Source organism: Elgaria multicarinata, chromosome 3, assembly GCF_023053635.1.
Source record: "Elgaria multicarinata webbii isolate HBS135686 ecotype San Diego chromosome 3, rElgMul1.1.pri, whole genome shotgun sequence".
Taxonomy (NCBI): domain Eukaryota; kingdom Metazoa; phylum Chordata; class Lepidosauria; order Squamata; family Anguidae; genus Elgaria; species Elgaria multicarinata.
Window position 1 is genome coordinate 44851649 of NC_086173.1, and position 20723 is coordinate 44872371.

Here is a 20723-nt window from a genome sequence, read left to right on the forward strand (position 1 = left end):
ATCATGGCACTGCAGATCCATTTGACACTTTGGTTAAAGGCATGGAATCCAAGAGAGATTGTATGGAGTTGTAGCTAGGGGAAAGGGGGACTTGCAAATTCTGCATACCTGCCTGCTGGGTTCACACAACACACTATGGCTTAATGTTTTCTGCTGGGTGGCTTGTTAACCATGCAGTGTTGTTTATTCCCCGCCCCCCCCCCCCCCGAACAAGCCTCCTTGAGAATCCATGGGTTGTTGTTGGGTTGTTCAGTGTAGTTAACAAGCCTCACTGCATGATTAATAAGCCACCCTGTGGAAAATGTGCTGCATTCAGACAACACCCATCCTGCAGAAAACGCACTGTGTTCAGACAGCATGATAACCCATGGTTCAACACCAACCAACAGATGGTGGATTAGTGTGTTGTGTGAATCTAGCCTCTGTCCCTATTATCTGTGCTTTCCAATTCCCCTATTTCCCCTTCCCTCTAGGAATACAGAATGCAAAGCATTCTATATTATAAACAGAGCTGGAGAAAATGTTCAGATTTCTTAACATGAGTTTATTTGTTTTAGGCACCATGAAGGACAGGTACCCAAGATCTTTCTAGCCTGTATTGAACACATTTAAGTCTCAGGCCATAGCTAGATGGGGCGATATCCTAGGGTGATTCCCGGGATTGTCCCTGTGCATTCACATGACACACAGGGGATCCCAGGATCAGGGAGGGATGATCCCTCCCTTGCCCCAGGATCTCACCCTCGCCTTTGAGCCCATTTTTTCCACGGTCTCGGGATGATCCCAAGACTGCGGAACATGTGTGCGGACGTTGCGGTTTGTCCCAGCTCTTCACAGTTACTCACTCAGGAGTTCTGCACCCATTGGGGTTGGGGTGGAGGGAGCGGGGAAGTGTAAAAAAATTAAAAATAACCTTTTGTGCACGAGCGTTCGTATGCTCTGCCCCTTTAAGAAAAACAAAAAACAAAATGGCGGCTGCGACGTCCTCTCCCTCCAAGGACGTCGCATGCTGCGTGTAAACGGAGATCTCGCAATAAAAATACCGCGAGATCTTCACCCTTCCATCGCGCTAGACCAGGTAGGTCTAGTTGAGGCCTCAGTTCCTTCATTTTCAGTGCACCTCATTTGTCCAATTCTGAATTTACTCAATTTGCTCCAGTTGCAGAGTTCTGTTGTAGGTCCTTAGCATAGAACCTGTTTGTATCCTATCCCTAGCAATAGGTTTTTTAGAAGCCAACGTGTTCATGAAGGTTGCCCTACTGCCTGCGTTGCTACTGACAAGAGTGGCTGATTTTTTTTTCCCCAGGTCAAAGTGGTTCTTCTCCTTGCCTCTTTCTGCTGTCATTTATGCATCAGATGTGAGCTTCAGGAAATCCAAAGCAATAATTGTGTCGCATTTTAAAAATAATGTGACTGTAGAGGTTGGGAATAAGAGGTGAGGGAGGGGCAAGCTCATGGTTCAAAACTGCTACAAAACTCAGCTTATGCGTTGCGTTGCATTGCTAGAATAGGTAACAAGCTGATGCACCAGGTTCCTGTGACTTGGGGTTATGTGGTGATTATTTATTTATTTATTTATTAAACTTATATACCGCTCCCATAGCCAGGGCTCTCTGGGCGGTTTACAGAAATTTTAAAATTGAGGTAAAAACAAGTATACAAAATTTAAAACTCTAAAACACAGAACATACACACATAAAGCATTAAAAACCGATTAAAAAGTAAACATGTGGGTCATTAGGATGTGCCGCCATATGCCCGGGCAAAGAGGAAAGTCTTAACCTGGCGCCGGAAAGATAGCAGCGTTGGCGCCAGGCGAGCCTCATCAGGGAGATCATTCCACAGTCTGGGGGCCACCACCGAAAAGGCCCTATCCCTCGTTGCCACACTCCGAGCCTCTCTCGGAGTAGGCACCTGGAGGAGGACCTTAGATGTTGAACGTAGTGACCGGGTATATTCACGTCGGGAGAGGCGTTCCGTCAGGTATTGTGGTCCCAAGCCATGTAAGGCTTTATAGGTCAAAACCAGCACCTTGAATTGGGCTCGGAAACATACAGGCAGCCAGTGCAAGCGGACCAGAGCAGGTGTTATATGGTCAAACCTTCTGGTTCCCGAAATCAATCTGGCCGCTGCATTTTGCACGAGCTACAGCTTCTTCAAAGGCAGCCCTACGTAGAGCGCATTGCAGTAATCTAACTTGGAGGTTACCAGAGCATGGACAACTGAAGCCAGGTTGTCCCTGTCTAGATTATTCCAATGACAGAGTTTGTGGGGGTGTAGCCTGCCATTTGCAAGACTGCCGGTTAGATCATAGGTCAGTTGGACTGCTTGCTTGTGATGTTGCATCGCTGGCCACACATAGGATGTTTGGAGCCTGCTTTTGGGGCGCTGTGCCAAGATGAAACTGAGCAGCCATTGATCAGTCCTCGAGTGCGCATAGCTGGCGGCTGGGGAAGGAAGCAGATAGAATTATTCCTCCCTTGCCTGTTTCTCCTTCTCCCCCCACACCCACCCCTTTGTGAGATGCTGCTCTGAGCTCAGGATTGGAAATAGCCCAAGTCGGAGCAGACACAGCCCGGGCTATAGAGCGTTGCCTCTTAGAAGCCTGGCACTGCTTGGGAAGATTTGTGCCAGCAGGGAAGCGGACTGTGGAGTGTGGCACAGCTGCCCACTCGGGGGGATTCCTGATGTTTATCCTTCATTCCCAAGGGCACTTGGTGGCGGTGCTGAAATGCACACTGAAAGCTTTCCATTGCAGGCAGAGGATCGCTGGCTAGGGGGTCTGTTGCCAATTTAAGGCACTAGTTCACGTGACTGCTGCATCCTCTGCTTGCTCTTCTGACTGTGGCAAGGCTATTGTGTTCAGTAAGGCAATGCGTGTCTGGTGAGTTTAAGGCCATTGGTGAGTTTAAGGCTCTGCAGCTCAGCATATCTCAGAACTCTGCAGTTGCCGTGCAGTCGTAACGTTGGAGGCTGCTAAACACAAATCTCTTCGATGCACACTCATGGGGCTCCCACCTCTCTCAGAGGCTGTATGTCATTGAACTGTAAGCACAGGTTAAAATGTTGGGTTGACTTATATAGGAGGCATTTGTATGTGTCTTAACTACACACAGATTGTTACTGCTCTCTCTCTCTCTCTCTCTCTCTCTCTCTCTCTCTCTGTGTGTGTGTGTGTGTGTGTGTATGTGTGTGTGTGTATGTGTGTGTTTAGCAATGCTGCTTCTAGAGGGGTTGGTGTGAAATTGGGCCCTACGGGTGCATTCATGTACAGGCTTAACCCTGTTTTTCCTGCCATTTCCCTGTCCCAAATTGTATACTCACATATTGATTTTTTTCCCCTTATGTGTTTGCAGGGGCATGTTTGCAAGTGCAAAATGCCCATAAAACATCAGGAACCTGGGGGGGGGGGGGGAGAGAGAGAGAGCTTTTAGGGCTGATTTGGTGATGAGAAGCAGTAGTTGGTGAAACAATGAAACCCCCCTCCCCCAGTTTCTCCATAACAAATCCCACCCCCTCTACAACCACATCCTTGTTAAAACTGGCATTGGGGCTCCATAACACATGTGCATGTATTATGTGGTGTGGGGAATTTTGTTTTTTGTGGGGAGATCCCAACTTCATGATAGCATCCCTACATCCATGTGATGGTTCTCTTTGGGGCTTTAATTCTTGAAGAGGCCCTTCCAGAGGTACAGGCAAGAACTGTACCTAAAGGCAAGACATACGTACAATTTGCACTCTGTGTAATCAGGATAAGAATAGTCTCCCTTTCTAAAAAGCCTATGGGTGTTTCAGTATTCGTTTATCAGTATTTTTCTTTATGGTTGCAACTGATGTACTTGCTCCAGATTGCTGCATAGGCTTGCTTCATGTGGATCATTTCTCTTTTTCTGCTGATGGGAGTTCAGCTCTCCACCTGCCTTGCACACTCACTCACACACACACTATAGAGAAGACAAGGATCTATATAGTAATGGTGGAATAAATGACTGGCCTGTGGTTATGGTCTGTTTATAGTACGTTGGCAGCCATCTCTTTTGATCGCTGCTTCTTTATATGAAAAGCAAGCTGTATTATATATCTGATCCCTAATATCATTATCCCAAATAAAATTATTAAAATTATATTATACTAATTTTTTAATAGGTATCAGATATTAATAGAGCTTGCTTTTCTAATAATATTTTAAAACTGCATTTTACCAAAATAAGATTTTCCTCCACCTATCCTTCTGGGGCGGGGTGGGGAAATGCAGAGGAATTGGACAGTGAGGTTGGCAAATTTTATGTTCAGTTAGTTATCAGGTTTAAACTGTGATTACAAAGTGGGAGCGTTTCTGCCCCTCCCCTCCCCAGTTCCTTTCAAAACATGTTTTCTATAACATTCTCACAATGCTATATGAATCCATGTTCTTAATCTAAATGGCATACCCTGGAGTGTTAATTACTAGGGTTTAGAATAGTTATTGTGCCCTTGAAATGCTGTTTCAGAAGCAGATAAAAACACCCTTTTAGATTTCACCCCCACCACTACCACCACTCAGATTAGATTTTTTTTTTAAAAAAAAAATGTGGTTTAAAACATCAGAAGAGGGAGGATGAATTGAGTGATTTGGATCAAAGGAAGCAGTCACAAGATTACAAGTTCTTGATGTCTGCTGTGGGGAACTCCGAAGTTTTTGCTCCTGAGGCATAGAAATATCACACTGAGCAGGACCTGTCTTTGTTCTTCTGTCACTTCAAGTTAAAGGCCTCCTTTGCCACAGAAATCTCTCTTGGTTAATAAATGTTTGCTGTAGAGCTATGGATTTGTGGGAAATTCTTTCCTCCCCTCCCCACACCAAGATTGACCTTGCAAGCCCTGTTAGTGTACAATCTCTCGTTTGACTTTCCACATTATCCAAACCAGGGCTTTTCCTTTTAAGCAATGTTGCATAGCTGTTTGCCTTAACGGTCTGTGCTTCTTTTCACCCCTCTGCTCTAGCACTGGTTTGAACCTGCTGATGGGAGCCTCTGATCTTAACCCAGTCTGACAAAGCATCCTTCTATCCCAGTGGGTAGAAGAGTTGCCTCTTGACAGCAGCTAGGAATAGGCCTAGAAAAGCTGCTCTGTGCCTGAAGCAATCCTTGTATTTAAAAAAAAAAACAAATTCCCATCCCATTGGGGGCTTCTCATGGCCCCTCTCCCTCACAAGGCCCTCGCTGTTTCCAGGCTTAGTTGATGAAAAACAGCCCTACAACCTCTGAAGTCGGTGGGATAAACAAAGCTTTATTCAGGGAAAGAGTGTGGGAGACTTTCCCCTTTTTGGAGAACTTCCTTGATGTGTCAGTTAATACATTCCCCTTTGCTGCCAACCCAATTCTTGGTGGGGAATGTACACACACACACGTATGTATTATATGTATATGTATAATATTGTTTCTGGGTTAATTGTGCTCTTTAGAGAATTTCTTTAATTTAAGGGCACTATATTTTCAGAAGGTGAAGAAACTGCCAGTAGAGGATAGTGGTTAAAGCATGTGAGTTATGGAATGAGCTGTCCCCAGTGCAAATCTCAGGTCAGCCTTCATGGTCTGAGCTAGCCACTATTTTCACTGCCTCATTCTCCCCTCCCATTTGAATTAAGGAAATTATAATGGTCTACATTACAGTACAGCAGTTTAAAAAGTCATCTTCAAAACCATGCCAGCACATCCAAATTAAAACTAATCATAAAAGACCCTCCTAAAATAAAAGTAAGGGGCTTTTCTTTCTCACATCCTTGACTTGGGAGGGAAGGGATGGACAGGAGAGAAGCAGAGCTGGCTATTTGTTGTTTAATTTGCCTCTGGAATTCTCTGCACTGAGCATTAAGATTTAAACCTAAACTAGTTGCAGGGAGCTGAGGTGGAATGAGAAGCTACATTCATGGGCCATGAGACACTTCTGCCCCCTTGCTCCAGGAAATGGCTGTTTGCAGTTTAGGAGGCTGTTGTTGGCCTTGACCACAACGCAGCTGTGTTTGTCAGGAATGTGAGAATCTTATCACCAGGACTAGGGGCAGTATATTATCCTGGTGCTCCTAAAGTGCATATCTGAATCTCCGGAACACTGTGTCTAAAACAAAGGTGTATTGTTAATTGCATGTTGTTAATTGCATGTGCGAAGCTGACCTCAGTATGTGTTGTTTTCTGGAGAGAAAACCATTATCCAAGTTGAGTGTATGGCCTTAGGAACAGTGGAGACAGGAAGTGATGTGAGGCAAAACATTTTCTGCTGAAATGTTTCTATTTCTAAAAATGCATTGTTTCATGAATTTAATTAGCAACATAATGAATGACTACAATACCAGTCAAGTTAGGCTGTTCTAATGTTATAATTAACATTTCTTTTTAAAAACAAAAATTCTCTCCCTAGGAAGCACATTTGCTTGTTGTATATAATTTAAATGCTTACTTTTCGGAGCGTGCCGAAATAAATATTTTCAGAGCCTTTTGCTGAAAAATTAAATGCTTTAAGGAAGTGTATGCTGTTGAGTTGTCATGTCTTAAATTGTTTACATTTAATTCCAATAAAAATAACTTGAAAGAAAACCTTTGTAATATGTGGGAATATAACATTTAAAACACATTAAGCATATTTTATTGACCCTCCTACTGCCAATTATTCCAAATACTTTTGACAACTGGGGAAATTTGGGGGGATTTGTACAGCACATAAAATTAATGCACTGTACTTCATAATTATTTATTTAGAGTCCTGTTTACAAAATATAAGCCAAACATGGTGAACCAGGTTCCAGTCAATTTGGGCAGTTGACTTTTTTTTTTTTTTACCAGAAAAACATCTGGAAATATTTTGGATTCAAAATATTCTGGAAAACCCACATCATTGGCAACAAGTGTGAAGGGCTAGACAACCTGTTGCAGTTGCCATAGGATGTTGCTGAAAATGACCTCCAGGTGGTCAAGAGTCCACACCTCAACTGTAACATTAGCAAGTACTTGCTTTCTGACTCATTCCCACCATGGCAAGTCAATCCCAATAAGCTACCTGGATGGGTGGTTGTCTAGAGAACTATATGTAAACTGCTCTAAGCCCATTGGAGGAAGAGCCGTGGTATAAGTGTAATTATTATAATTGACACTATTAGTTATTAGATTGTAAGTTATTAGATTGTAAGCCTATGCGGCAGGGTCTTGCTATTTTCTGTGTAATCTGTACAGCACCATGTACATTGATGGTGCTATATAAATAAATAATAATAATAATAATAAGTGTAATTATTATAATTGACACTGTTGATTTGAGCATCCTTGGGAGGGGGCAGTGGTATCCCACCAGCCTAAACAGTCTCCTTAATTTCTTTTTATTTTCTCCCTCTTCCCTCCCCATCCACTTTTCCTTGTGTTTCATGTCTTTTTTAGAATGTAAGCCTGAGGGTAGGGACTGTCTTCTTTATTGATAAATTGTAAGCCACTCCGAGAGCCTTTTGGCTGAGGGGTGGGATAAAAATACTCTAAATAAATAAAAATAAATAAATAAATCCCAATAAGCTACCTGGATGGGTGGTTGTCTAGAGAACTATATGTAACCTGCTCTAAGCTCGTTGGAGGAAGAGCCATGGTATAAGTGTAATTATTATAATTGACACTATTGATGTGAGCATCCTTGGGAGGGGATAGTGGTATACTGAGGATCTCACCATGTACAGGAGAGGGAAAGGATTGTTTCCCCTTTCTCAGCAGGTTAGTGAACGAGTGCATTAGCTTCTGCTTTCCAAGTGACTGTGCCTTGGGGAGCTGCAATCCACTTGATAAGAACTATCAGTCTACTCCTTAAGCCAAGGCATACCTCCGTTCCCTAGACCCCAAACAATTCTCAGTGGAATTACCTTTCATGTTCTGTCTTACACTACAGCTGCTTGTAAGGAAAACCTGCATTTGTTGCACAAGTGGACTGCCTTTTTTTTAAAAAAAAATGCTAGTGGTGTGAGCCACTTGGACTTGTCTATACTGTGATCCCATGCAATCCTGCAATTGGCAGTGGTTCTTCCATGTTGGCTGTGCCACGCCAATGGCAGTACCTACCAATATTTCATTTCAAGCCCTCTTGATTCCACATTGCTTGTATTATGCCATGCTAAATAAATGGAACTTGGTGTCAAATCTGGAAAGGACTGTGGTGGAAAAACCTCTTCTGGAATACACTTGGTACTCAAAACTATCTCTAAATTGAAAACTGGCCCTGAGGTTGCAATGTGTACATGCTAGATCAGTCACATCCTAGGAAATGGAAAAGGTGTCCAGGGGATCTGTGTCTCTGTACACATTCTGCAATCACAATACACTTCCTTCCAGATGGATAAATCCCGTTGAAGTGGCAATCATTATGAGCCATCAGGATGATGAGGTTTCCCAATCTTTCCTGCTCTATGGGTTCTTTAATAATTAACACAGTACCTGGAAGGGCTAGCTTCAGACTTAGCTTCCCCATTGTCTGGTCTAAAATCAAACAATACTCAGTCTGAGCCCCAGGCCCTGACTGGTCGAGGGGCCTAAAGGAAAATACCACCTCTCAGTGTCCTTTTGAAAAAGAGAGGCTTTTCCAGGAAGGGGGGAAGAAGTGTTAGAAATCATCCATCTGTGGGGGAGGAAACCCTCTCCATCCTGAGCCAATTCAGTTGTGAATATATGGATTCTGATTCATAGACTTAATAACTTTTCAAAAGTCTCCAGGGCTAGTTCAGCAAACTACCATCAATGCAGAGCCAAAGTATAAAAGTTAGAATTTATATTCCTCCTTAGTTTTCTTTCCTAAACTGCCAGTGTACATTGATGCAATTTTCTCTCTCTGTTTTACACCAATAATAACACCAATTCTGCATAAAGGCTTGATACTGGTATAACTTTGCAAGCTCAGACTGAACACCTTATGCCTAGATACTCAAATAATATTACTGGCCTGGGATGACTGCGCTTGTAGAGAGTGGGGGATAATATACATTGCACTCGGTGCAGATCCTTCTTAGTGATCCTGCCAAGAAGATGCCTGCATATGGGAGACAGCCATTTAGAAGCCTGGTGGCAGCTAATTATATCTGTGTTATGTACTAGAGATTAATTAGAAATTTGTGTATAAGAATAGGATGCTGAAAACATCAGATCATTGCCTGTCAGTCCACACGTCTTCTAAAATAGTCATTTGTAGCACATTAATCGATGGAAAAGAGACAGGTCTTTTTTTCCTGGTCACCTGGAAGAGAGTCTTGTTTCCTGCAAAAAGCAGTGGATTGGGGGTGGGGGGGTGGGGGAAAGGTACAAAAGTTAGGCCAGATTCTGTGGCCATGAAATCTGCATGGCCACAGTTTCTGGCCTATTTTTGTACTTTTGTGTCCGCCATCCCACCTGCCCCTGCTTTTTGTACTATCTAGCCAGATGAAGAGTTCTGGAGAATTTGAGGGTTTTCATGCTGTTTTGTGAAATTAAGATATTGTGGCATTCTTAAGGGTTTATATACCCACCTTTGTGTTTTATTTCCTGCAGATGATAAGATGCCTGTTTACAAGCCTAACTTTATGGTTGTGGGGCTTGGCAGTGACAGGCAGAAAAGGCAGTAGTTCTCTATGTACCTAGCAAGGTGCATAATGGCTGCTGTGGAGGCCAAACTAGTTTTAAAAAATAGGTAAAAGGGGAGAGGCTAGACACAGGGTGGGGAAAGTAGCAAGGGGGGAAGAGTGAGACTAGGGGCTAGGAGAAACAGTGAGATAAAGAGGTGGCAGTGGGGAGAAATATGAGGTGATAGGCTGGGAGTGGAGACAACCAGCACAATAAATGTGTGAATGGCAGAGGAAGAGCCAGGCTACAGGCCAGAAAGGGGGAGGAAGGAGAAGGCTAGGGATGAGAAAGAGAGAAGAAAAGAGTTGGATGGAGAGAAAAAGCAAGACTATAGCCCAGAAGTGGAGAAATAGAGTGAGCAAATGGGAAAGGTCTGCGTGGATGAAAGAGACTGGGTAGGTCCAAGAAGCAACTCTTACCGTCTCTTCCTGCCTGCTGAACAGCAGATCAGTACCAGGTTCAGGAACAGGCAGGAGAAGCTAGCGCCTAAATGTTTTTAATTAAAAATAAGCTTTTGAAGAGAGCAGGGAGTGGAGAACTTTGCGGGTGCCGTTGGAGGTCCTGCGGGTGCTATGGTCCCCATGGGCATTGCACTGGGGATCCCTGCATGTAAAGAAAGTAGGTTATGTTAGCTATGTTATAGTGACTGGTCCCCAAGGTCATCCAGTGAGCTTAATGCCTAAGTAGAGATTCAAACTCAGGTTGCTCTGAGCCATGCCCTAGTGTTCAATTCACTAGAGCACACTGGCACCTATAAGAGCACTGAAAGACCTTCCCTTTCTAATGAGGGGTTTAATTACTGTTTAAAGTCCATATGTCTTAATCTGTGAATATGTCCTGCAGCAGGTGTGGCAGCATGCTCCCCGTGGGCTGCCTGCACCCCCAGGATAGTTTGGGGGCCCTGCCTCTCCCACAACTGCCATCGCCACGGAAATTGCTGCATCAAGAATTACGACAATTTTTCAGTGAAAGAAGGCATGTGGGAGGCATGGACCATGCTCACTATCAGAATAGCTCTTCCAGAAGCCTCCCAGAAGCATGATTTGACTTGTAAACAAGGTGCACGATACCCCATGTACCTTGTTTCACCTCAAGATTTCTGCAATTCTTGCAGCTGCACTGGCAAATTCAGTGGGTTCCAGGGGCCAGTGTGGCCCTGAACATTGCTCACCCCTGCCCTACAGACTGAAGATTCTAATCTCATCAGTGAGATTATGTGTATAGCATCAAATAGCAATGCTCATTCGAGATCAGTCACATCCTCCAACTGATCAACTTGTGCTGACAGTCCCACAATGCTGTTGCGTAATCGATGAGTCAGGCACTCACAAGTCTAAAAACTAACCTCCTTGCTAGGTCTGTTGTTAGGGAACACAGTCCGGTGAAAGCTTTGCTGTTCAAAAGTTTATTCACTAAATCATGAGCATTTAAAGTTTGTTCTAGGCAATGCTGTGGATAATTTCACAGAAAGTGCCTCCAGGGAAGGAGAGATACTTTGGCTGCTGTGTCCACATCTCAGCTGTGACCCTAGTTCAGTTCGTTCCTTGATCTCAGAGTGGCCATATGGAAACCTGTATGCATTTTTCATCATAAATGCAGTCATGTTCGTATCAATGTATGTGTTTTTGTGTGCAAATTTAAATATTTGCACACAAAATATTTACTCTTTGCCTCGGTTTCGCCCCCATGAAATGGACTTATCTACATTGCTTTGCCATGTAAAGGTGTGCGGTGAGAATATGTATGTTTTAAAATGGGAGTTGCAGAACATGTCGTATGGAGGGAAATGTGAGGCACTATAGATAAGTCAGGGAGATTGGCAATAGAAATTACAATGTGCCCTGCCAACACTCTGGCCATAGCTAGACAGGGTGATATCCCAGGGATCATCCCGGGATCGTCCCTGTGCGTCCACATGACGCACAGGGGATCCCGGAAGCAGGGAGGGGTGATCCCTCCCTTGCCCCAGGATATCACCCTACCCTTTTTTCACGGTTTTTCTGCAGTCTTGGGATGATCCTGAGACCGCCAAAAGTGTGGCCCACCATCACAGTTTGTCCCGGCTCCTCGTGAGTAACCGCGAAGAGCCAGGCATGGGGCACAGAGCTCCTCAGGAGCTCTATGCCCATTGGGGGTGGGGGGAGCGGGGAAATTAATTTTTTAAAAAAATACCTCACCTTCTGCGCACGAGCGCTCATGTGCTCCCTCTCTGATAAAAATTAAAACAAAATGGCGGCTGCGAGATTGTTGCCCTTTTACCCCCCCTTGTCTAGCTGAGGCCTCTGAAAACTTAAAGAGAGAGTTCTCTCTAAGTTCTGCAAATCCTCCTTGATTGGTCCACTGTGTGTATGGGTAGGAAAAGCTGAACCACTTCCACAGAGCTTCTTCATCATTAGAAAGGATGGAAAAGGAAAGGATCATAGAGTGGGAAATGGTGCAGAAAACGACAACCAAAATGATAAGGGGCTGGAGCAATAACTCTATGAGGAAAGCGCGTTGTTGTTGTTCTAGTTTAGAAAAAAGGCACATAAGGGGAGATATGATAGAGATGTATAAAGTTATGCATGGTGTGGAGAAAGTGGGTGGGGTGTTTTTTCTCCCTCATTATACTAGAACCCAAGGTCATCCCACAGAGCTGTTTGGTGGGAGATTCAGGACAGATAAAAGGAGCTACTTTTTCACAGAGCGCATAGTTAAGCTATGGAATTCACTGCCACAAGATGTGGTGATGGCCATCAGCTTTGGATGCCTTTAAAAAGGGATTAGATAAATTCTTGGAGGATAAAACTAGCAATGGCTGCTAGTCATAACAGCTGTACATCACCTTCAGTATGGGAGGCAGTATGTCTGTGTATACCAGTTGCTGGGGAACAGAATGCTGGACTAGATGGATCCAGCACAGCTTTTCTTATGTTAAGTTTCATGCGTCGTTTTGTTGATCTCGTAAGAGTTCTAACTTGATAATATGTCATTCACCTTCTCTACACGTCAGATATTGCTAAAGTGGCAGCTAATTGCATGTTATCCATTGGTTTGGAATATTAAATTAAAAACAAAAACAGCCTGCATATTTACATCTTGATCCTTTGCTCATTGATTGGCAGCCCATTGTGAATACTGTGCAAAGGCTGAAATGTCACTGAATTCACTGCAGTGAATGCATCACTGAAATGTCTTGGTTGCTGGTAGCTAGTGAATCTTTTCATCATATAGAAGCAGGTAGTACCCAGGTGTATCACTTTCTCCTTTTTAGGGCCACAGGTCAAGAGACTGCTTTGGGTGATAACCCTGTGTTACTAGTTTTAGAACTGATCTGAAGAGTCAATATGAAGAAGCAAGACTTATTCAGACATTTAACCTGAATATGGGAGAAGGAAAAGTGTGTAGGGGACTGCTAGCACCTGTATGGAGTGCTCTGGGTTCTGTACTCCATGCCAAAGGATTCCCAGGGAGATCGCTATCAGTACCATACATAGCCACTTTAACTTGATGAAGATGGTACCCTAAGTGGCAGCTGGGATTGCTTCAAAGCAAAGAGAGTTCCTCTAGCTGCTTCCATCTTAATTTGCCATGAATGCTTCTGAGGTTCAGAGACATTCTTAAGAAATGAAGATGGCAGGTGTCTACAAACATTAACCCAACAAGTGTGAATACAATTCCAAGCCTGAGTTTGCGCAGTGACGCTGCAGGTCAAGCATGCCAGGAAATGAATCCATGATCCAGACCCGGTGGCCCAGTTTGCATGTGACAGCAACCCAAGGTTGTTTTAAATCCTGGGTTGCCATGATCAAGCCAACGTGGTAATGCCTGTGACTTGATCACTCCTCAGCCTCTTCTGCTAGCAAGGGCAAGTAAACAAGTTTATCTGCTCCTGCTGGCAGAAGGAACACTCCATCCCTGGCTTGGTTAGTGTGTTACATCCAAACCTGGAAGTCTGGCTCGTCTCTCCGATGAGAAACCAAAGAAATAACCAAACTGCAAACCATGGAAGGAGCTGAAGGTTCTGTAGACCAGCCTTCCCCAACCCCGGTACCCTCCAAATATCCTGGGTTACAACTCCCATTATCCCAGATTATGATGGGAATTGTAGTCCAGTACACCAGATTGAGGAAGCTGATCTGATTCAACCCTAACAAGCAAACAAAAAATGCATCTTGGCTGGGAATCTTTAGGCTTTGTATTCCTAACAAAGAGGCTAAACATTCTAGCTAGTTGGTAATCCTGGCTAGGAACCACTCAGGTAGGATTTACAATTGTACCTTATATGTTTTCATTTTGCAGCTCAACCTGCGTTGGCTCCCACATAAAGGCAGCTGTTCCCTTCCTCCTGATCCCACTCTCTCCTCTGGCATCCCTACCCAATGAAACTCAGAGGTTGGCACCAAACATATTACTTGGAAGGAAATGAGATTACCAATCCCGCAAGAGAACCTCACGCCACATATTTTCTTCCTAATATCTTGCTTTGCTTGACTGGAAATGTAGCCTTGCCAGGGGTCATGTGGTTAGCCAGAGGTTACATGACTGGCCCTTAGCAGGCCAATTACGTTTTTCCTTGTTGCTTCAGTGCTTGCTTACTCTTTTTATCACAGCAAGTAGACACCCACCCCTGTTTTTCTGCTTAACTCCTGACCTCATTTGGATTTTTGCACTGGGCCTCCCTGAACTCTCAAGCTGTTACTGGTGGCCAGCTTCAGATGTTACAAATTTGTGTATTTAATCCATTCTTTGGCTGCCTCTCAAAACCATAGTCCTGCCAAACAAATGCAGCATGGTTGTGACCAAAGAACCTGCATATGTTGGGGGTGGGTGGCATCTTGGCAACTGTAGCATTTGGCTGGCTTCAGACGTTCCAGATGTGTGGTGCCTGCTTTCCAGAAGCAAAACAAACCAACAAAACACTTCTATGTTACAGAGCAGCTGGATGGTCTTCGGAACTGTAAATAAAGCAGTAAATAGGAGGTGTGATCACTGCCAGCCAGAAGGGGTTTTGAGAGGATCTGCACCAGCAACTGCATTTACACAACTATGCTACAGTGGCTTGAGGCATAGTCCCTTCTAACAGTAGAATGGGCTCTATGTTTAGGTACATCAGGCTTGCAAATAGTCACTTGCCTGCTTGACTGTGGCAAGTAAGATTTGTTATTGTAAACCTGAAAACAACTGATGGTTCTTAGTTTTTTTCTTTTAACTCTTACTAACATAGGTCTGTTTGCACAGGCTGTTAATAATTGGCTCTTACTATTGTGACTACTAGTAGGGTGACCATATGAAAAGAAACACAATGCTCCTGTATCTTTAACAGTTGCATAGAAAAGGGAATTTCAGTGGTGTCATATGTATGCATGCAGCATCTGGTGAAATGCCCTCTTCATCACAACAGTTAAAGCTGTAGGAGCCCTGCCCTCTTGACCAGATACTAGGGTGACCATATGAAAAAGAGGACAGGGCTGCTGTATCTTTAACAGTTGTAGAGAAAAGGGGTTTTCAGCAGGTGTCATTTGTATACAAAACAGCTCCTGGTGAAATTCCCTCTTCATCGCAATAGTTAAAGCTGCAAGTGCCCTCTTCTCTTTTGTATCTAGTCAAGAGGGCAGGACTCCTGCAGCTTTAACTGTTATGATGAAGACAAAATTTCACCAGGTGCTACATGCATTAAAATGACACCTGCTGAAATTCCCTTTTCTATACAACTTTAAAGATACAGGAGCCCTGTCCTCCTTTTCATATGGTCACCCTACCAGATAATACAAAAGTGCTGCATGCATACAAATGACACCTTCTGAAATTTCCTTTTCTATACAACTGTTGAAGACACAGGAGCCCTGTCCTCCTTTTCATATGGTCAACCTAGTGGAGGGAAACTAATTGTAACACGCAATAGATTGCATGACAGACTACTGTGTTTCAGCTGCATACGCAGGAAGAATCAGCTCTTTTCAGCTACACATGTTGGTAGAATCATTCCCCTGGGGGCTATTTAGGTATGTCATTTGGACTGCCTGGTGGGACCACTTCTGCTAGTGTATGTTTAATGTAGCTGCTTTGTCTGCTGACTTCTCTTTGAGTAGAGGTGCCATAACTTGTGGGTGTTGAACTATACTTGGAAATCTCTCCCACAGCCTGGACGTCTTAACGCATTAGATACATCTCCTTTCCTGTTGCAGGAATAATATATGAGGCAAAATGCACATCTTCCATCAGACTCCTCAGGAGAGAGGTATATTTGCTTTGTGGAAAACAAGCTTTAGCTACAAAGGAGGTGAAATCGTCTTCTGAGGAGCCGACATATGGAGTTTTCCATTCCGACGGTGGCTAGTTTGATACTAGCTTAGAGTGATTTGATGTAAATAAGAAGACACTTATATTGCCTTTTGATTAGTGCTTGATCCAGTCTTTCTATCTTTGTTGCAAACCTTTTTACAAAAGAGCCCTGTTCTGAAGGTGAAAAGGAAAATATGGGCTGCTTTGCATGTTAAGAATTCCTAAATTCATACATGAAATTGGGAGGAAATATTGTAAGAACTGTTTTCCGAAACCAGGGATTTGCCTCAGGGCCAATAGCCGTAGTTCGCTTTATAGACCGAAATTTGTGTTTTTGAAAGTTGGATGTGAGGAATCTACTTGCTTCCTCATGAGCAGGTATTCATCATACATATCTCTGTTTTCTTTCTCCTCTCCCAGTCCTTGCTTTTCTTGGCCCTGGTGGGAGCCATCTTCTTGGGCCTCAACCTGGTGTTCCTTGGCATCTATATAACCTGCCTGTGCTGCTGCAAGAGGGAGGAAGAGTCAGAGACAAAGAAGCCCAATTCTTGCTGCCTCACCTGGACTGCTGTGGTGACTGGCCTCATCTGCTGGTGAGTTCCTTTACACTGGGGAGCGGAAGGGTAATGTGACAGGGTGGGAGGGGGTGGAGGAGCTTGACAGCTTTCTTAACAGGCAAGTGGTATCTAGGCCTTGAAGGAAAGATTTAACTCCGTCTCACCTCCATAGTGTCATTACTCTTCCTCAGAAGCACAGCTTTTTCTTTTCTTTTTTGCCAAACAACAGGCCTTCAGGAAACACTGGCCCCTCTGCTACTATTCTAGCTGCCATGAAGAAATCCTATTGAGTTTCCACAGTGTTTGAGAGGTTGGCTTGTCTGTTAGAGGAGGGGCCGGCATATGGAAGGATATGGCCCTGAGTTTGTGAGAGTCTGAAGGTTATGCATCAGGGAACGTTTACAAAGTGTCGTGGACAGGATGGCTTGAAAATGTCATTGGTGAAGCTGGCCAATAACAAGATGGCCTCCTAGGTTCGGTAGCTGCACATCTTTTCCCCTTTATTTACCTGGTGTGCTAGAAGAGATGGGTGATGAGGGAGAGACAATTCAGAACAGAGCTCAGGTTGAAATTGCATGTCGTGGCCAAGTCAGAAAGTGAGAATTCCTGTGTCTCTTCATCTCCCCACCCCCACCATCCTCAGTTAATGTTTAGAAAGGCAGAAGATGTGACAGTGCCATGGCGCTGCAAGTTTCCTCACCCTACACCACTTCATTGACTGCTGCCTGTCACATCCTATGTCATGACATCATTGCAGTGTCATATAGCCTGATTTGCCTTTTGATCAGGGAAGAGGAGGAGATGTGAAGTCATGTGTCCAGCCATAATGTCTAGTTCTGATAGAACAAACAAATGCCCTATTTCCAATTGAGAAGCAAATTATTATTATTACATTTATATGCTTCACTGGGAGGACTAGTTGTCAGACCGAACAGTCCCAAAGCTTTTGCTGTGGAAGAAGCCAGGCAGGGTGCATGGGAAGAGACAGTGTAGCAAATGCAGTGTATAGGCCTTGTCCCAGAAGGGACAGGTAAGGGTGAGAAGGTTACAGCCTACATATAGAAGGAATGCCATATGTTGTTGTTGTTGTTTTTAAAAAAGAGCCTGGCATGCTTTTTTAAAAAAATAATTTATTTTTTGGTGGGGATGCTCTTTAGAAAACTAACTTGTATAAGCACCTGAAAGGACACCTTTTAATTAACGGGAAGCAATTATTTTTGAGAAGAATGTAGTCCAGTGAATAGTGTTCAATGTCTTTGACATCTGGATTTAGATATCAGCTCATCAGCGTACACTTTCGGTGGCTCTGGATGAATCAATTCATCACCACATCTCAGTGTTCTCTGAGACTCTCTTCCTGATTCTATAAAACCAAAATAATAGTGGCTTTGCTCATGGTGTGTACATGTGTATGGACATGGATTAGACAGACAGAAATCCAAGATAGGCAGACAATAACTAAAACACCAGTTTAATTTCTGGTGGTTGAGAGTCACAACTGTCGTCTGAGTAGGAAACTGAGCCTCTAACAACCATTTTACACAAGACCCGTTCCCTGTATGAGTACCACTCCCATGTAGGAAAGTTGCCTGTAGAACAACCTTCCTTCAGATGTGTTGAACTACAACTCCCAAGATATCCAGCCAGCTTGGCCCATGCTAGCTGGGCACAATGGGTATTGTAGTCCAACACATTTGGAGGGTACCAGGTTGGGGAAGGCTGCCGTAGACCTTAATGTATGGCAAAAGCCTTTATTTTGCCTTGTGTATGCCGGGCTAATTTATGCTCTCCTTGTCCCATTGCATTTCTCTTGTCATTAAATATGGTTGACCCACAAGGGAAGAAGACGCAGTTCTACTACAGTTTGCTAAAAGGGACAGTGTTCTTGCACCTTCCTGTTACTGAACAAAAGAGTATCCAGGATGCTTATTCTTACCCACCCCATATAGAGGTTGCAAACCATTGTTTGCTCTTGACCCTCTTTCCCTGTGTTGTTCAAAGAAGCAGGCAAGGTCTATCCATTTGCAAGTGCTCCTTCATTCCACAGATTCTCCTAAGCTCCACTTCAGTGCTGTTTCCTCGAGAGAGCTTCTCTGCTCCGTTTACCCATTCCTCTGGCAGCTAATCCTAAGAGGGGGTGGGAGACTAGGCCATGGAGGAGTCCTTTCAGCTTTTAATCCCACCCCCTGAGCAGATGGCACAGCTGGGGCAGGGGGGTGTCACGTGAGGCTTGAGGTTAATTGTATATGGAGTCTGGATCAATTAAAGGAAGACAGCAGGGCTGGGAGTCCCTGGAAAGGGAAAGCTCAGTGTCCTTGTCCCCTCCCCTCTCCCCTGCCTGGATCAAGTATTCTCTCACTTAAAGGCTTACTGCATATCTGTGCAGTGTTCCTTACACTCCCGTTAGAGTGAGCCAGTCCAAGGGCGGATATTGGACATGGTAAGAAGCATGACATCATCCAAAAGGAAGGAGAAGAGTGAGAATGGGCACATAAGAACCCTAAGGAGGTTCGCTTGTCACCTACATTATACGCATTATATGCTTTTAGACGCCAGGTGAAGACCTTTTTATTCTCCCAGCATTTTAAGAAGCATGACATCATCCAAAGGGAAGGAGAAGAGTGAGAATGGGCACATAAGAACCCTAAGGAGGTTCGCTTGGCACCTACATTATATGCTTTTAGACGTCAGGTGAAGACCTTTTTATTCTCCCAGCATTTTAACAGTCTGTAAATTCAATTTTAACTTTACTGTTTTAAATTTGTATTTTAACTTGGTGTTTTAAATTTGTAATTTTGCATTGCTGCTGTTTTTATCTGGCTGAGCTTTTATATTGTATTTTATATTATGGTTTTATACTGTTGTTTTCTACTTTGAATGTTTTTAATTTTTGTGAACCACTCAGAGAGCTCCGGCTATTGGGCGGTATAGAAATGTAATTAATAAATAAATTAATAAATAACATAGAATCATAGAATCATAGAATAGCAGAGTTGGAAGGGGCCTACAAGGCCATCGAGTCCAACCCCCTGCTCAATGCATCTTCAGCCAGCCACCCCCACAACATGCACACACGCATGATGCCATTGGCAAATGGTGCTAACACAGGACATGGCTGCATCACAGCATAGCAAGGGTGAAAAATACCTAAGGACCATCTAGTCTATCTTTACATCGAAGCCAAATTTCCCCTTTGGTCCTAAAGCTTCCAAACGGTATTTTAACTCTGCCCCTTTTGTTTTCGGCCCTTCTCACCGCTGGAAGGTCACTCCCAAGAACTTCTCCAAAATGCAATTTGACCCTTGGGCTTGAAAGAGGTTCGATAGCCCTGCTTTAACACAATAAGTTCCTCTTCCCCTCCGCTTCCCCATTTTAGAACTGGTGCACATGCCAGCCTTATTCGCGGTGGTCACGCCTTCTTCAGTGCCTCTGCACCCTGCTCATGGTGAACAGGCTCCCCGACCAGCGCTAACCTCCAGGAAAAGCTGAATTCTTGCCCATGTTTGCAAAGTGGAATGCAGGGTTTCAGAATGAAAAGAGCCTGGCAATGTGTTTTGCTCGTAGTTGCCATGCACACAAAGAGAAAAAAAAGTGATCACTACGAGCAACTGCCCTTATTTTCCTACCTATGGTTAATCTTTACTTCGGTGTGGATGTTGCAGGCAACTGCAGGTGTGTGGTGAGCACCATCTAGTTTTGTGCACCACTGGGTTTGACCATTCCACATCTCATGTAGTTACCATTTTGTAGGTTGCTCCTAATGGGGGACCAACACATTTGGATAAGGGTGTTCATATACAAGTTCAGAAGTGGTTGGGACTGTAATCCTAGATTTTTACACTTAAGCCTGGTCACTGCATAAATGAAGGATCATTCCACGTGGCAGATCTGCTCTAAATTCTTACTTTGCCTCTTGTGCAAGGCAGAGGGATCAAATGAACTGAAGCTGCCTGAGGCTTTCACAGTCAAGCTACGGTGTGGCTTTAGGCTGTTTTCTGTTTGCTTATCTTTAGGCTCTGCTCCATCCTCCACCTTCTTGGGGAGTGGAAATGTTAGAAGTCGGCACATTTTTTCAGTATCTTGGCCATTGATGGCTTCAGACCCAGAGGAAATGGCATCCTCCTATCTGCTTGTTATTTGTTTCCTTCCTTATGTTTGCTGGGAGGCTTACACGGCATTCTGTTGGCCGTGCCTTTGACTGCATATGCCCTTCTCAATCAACTCATTCAATTCCCTGTTCCAGGGACTTCCAAGAGCTTTAGTGCTTAATTGTTTGAGGGTGATCTGAGCCTCCAAATGTGGG

General features: G+C 44.0%; 1 protein-coding gene across 1 annotated transcript in view; it reads left to right on the forward strand.

Annotated features, from left to right (window-relative positions):
• Positions 1 to 20723, forward strand: part of TTYH2 (tweety family member 2) — an 83626-nt gene that overhangs the window by 10877 nt on the left and 52026 nt on the right. The window contains exon 2 of the mRNA XM_063120084.1: positions 16284 to 16456. Coding sequence (XP_062976154.1) covers positions 16284 to 16456 — 173 coding nt within the window. The remainder of the gene's footprint in view (positions 1 to 16283; positions 16457 to 20723) is intronic.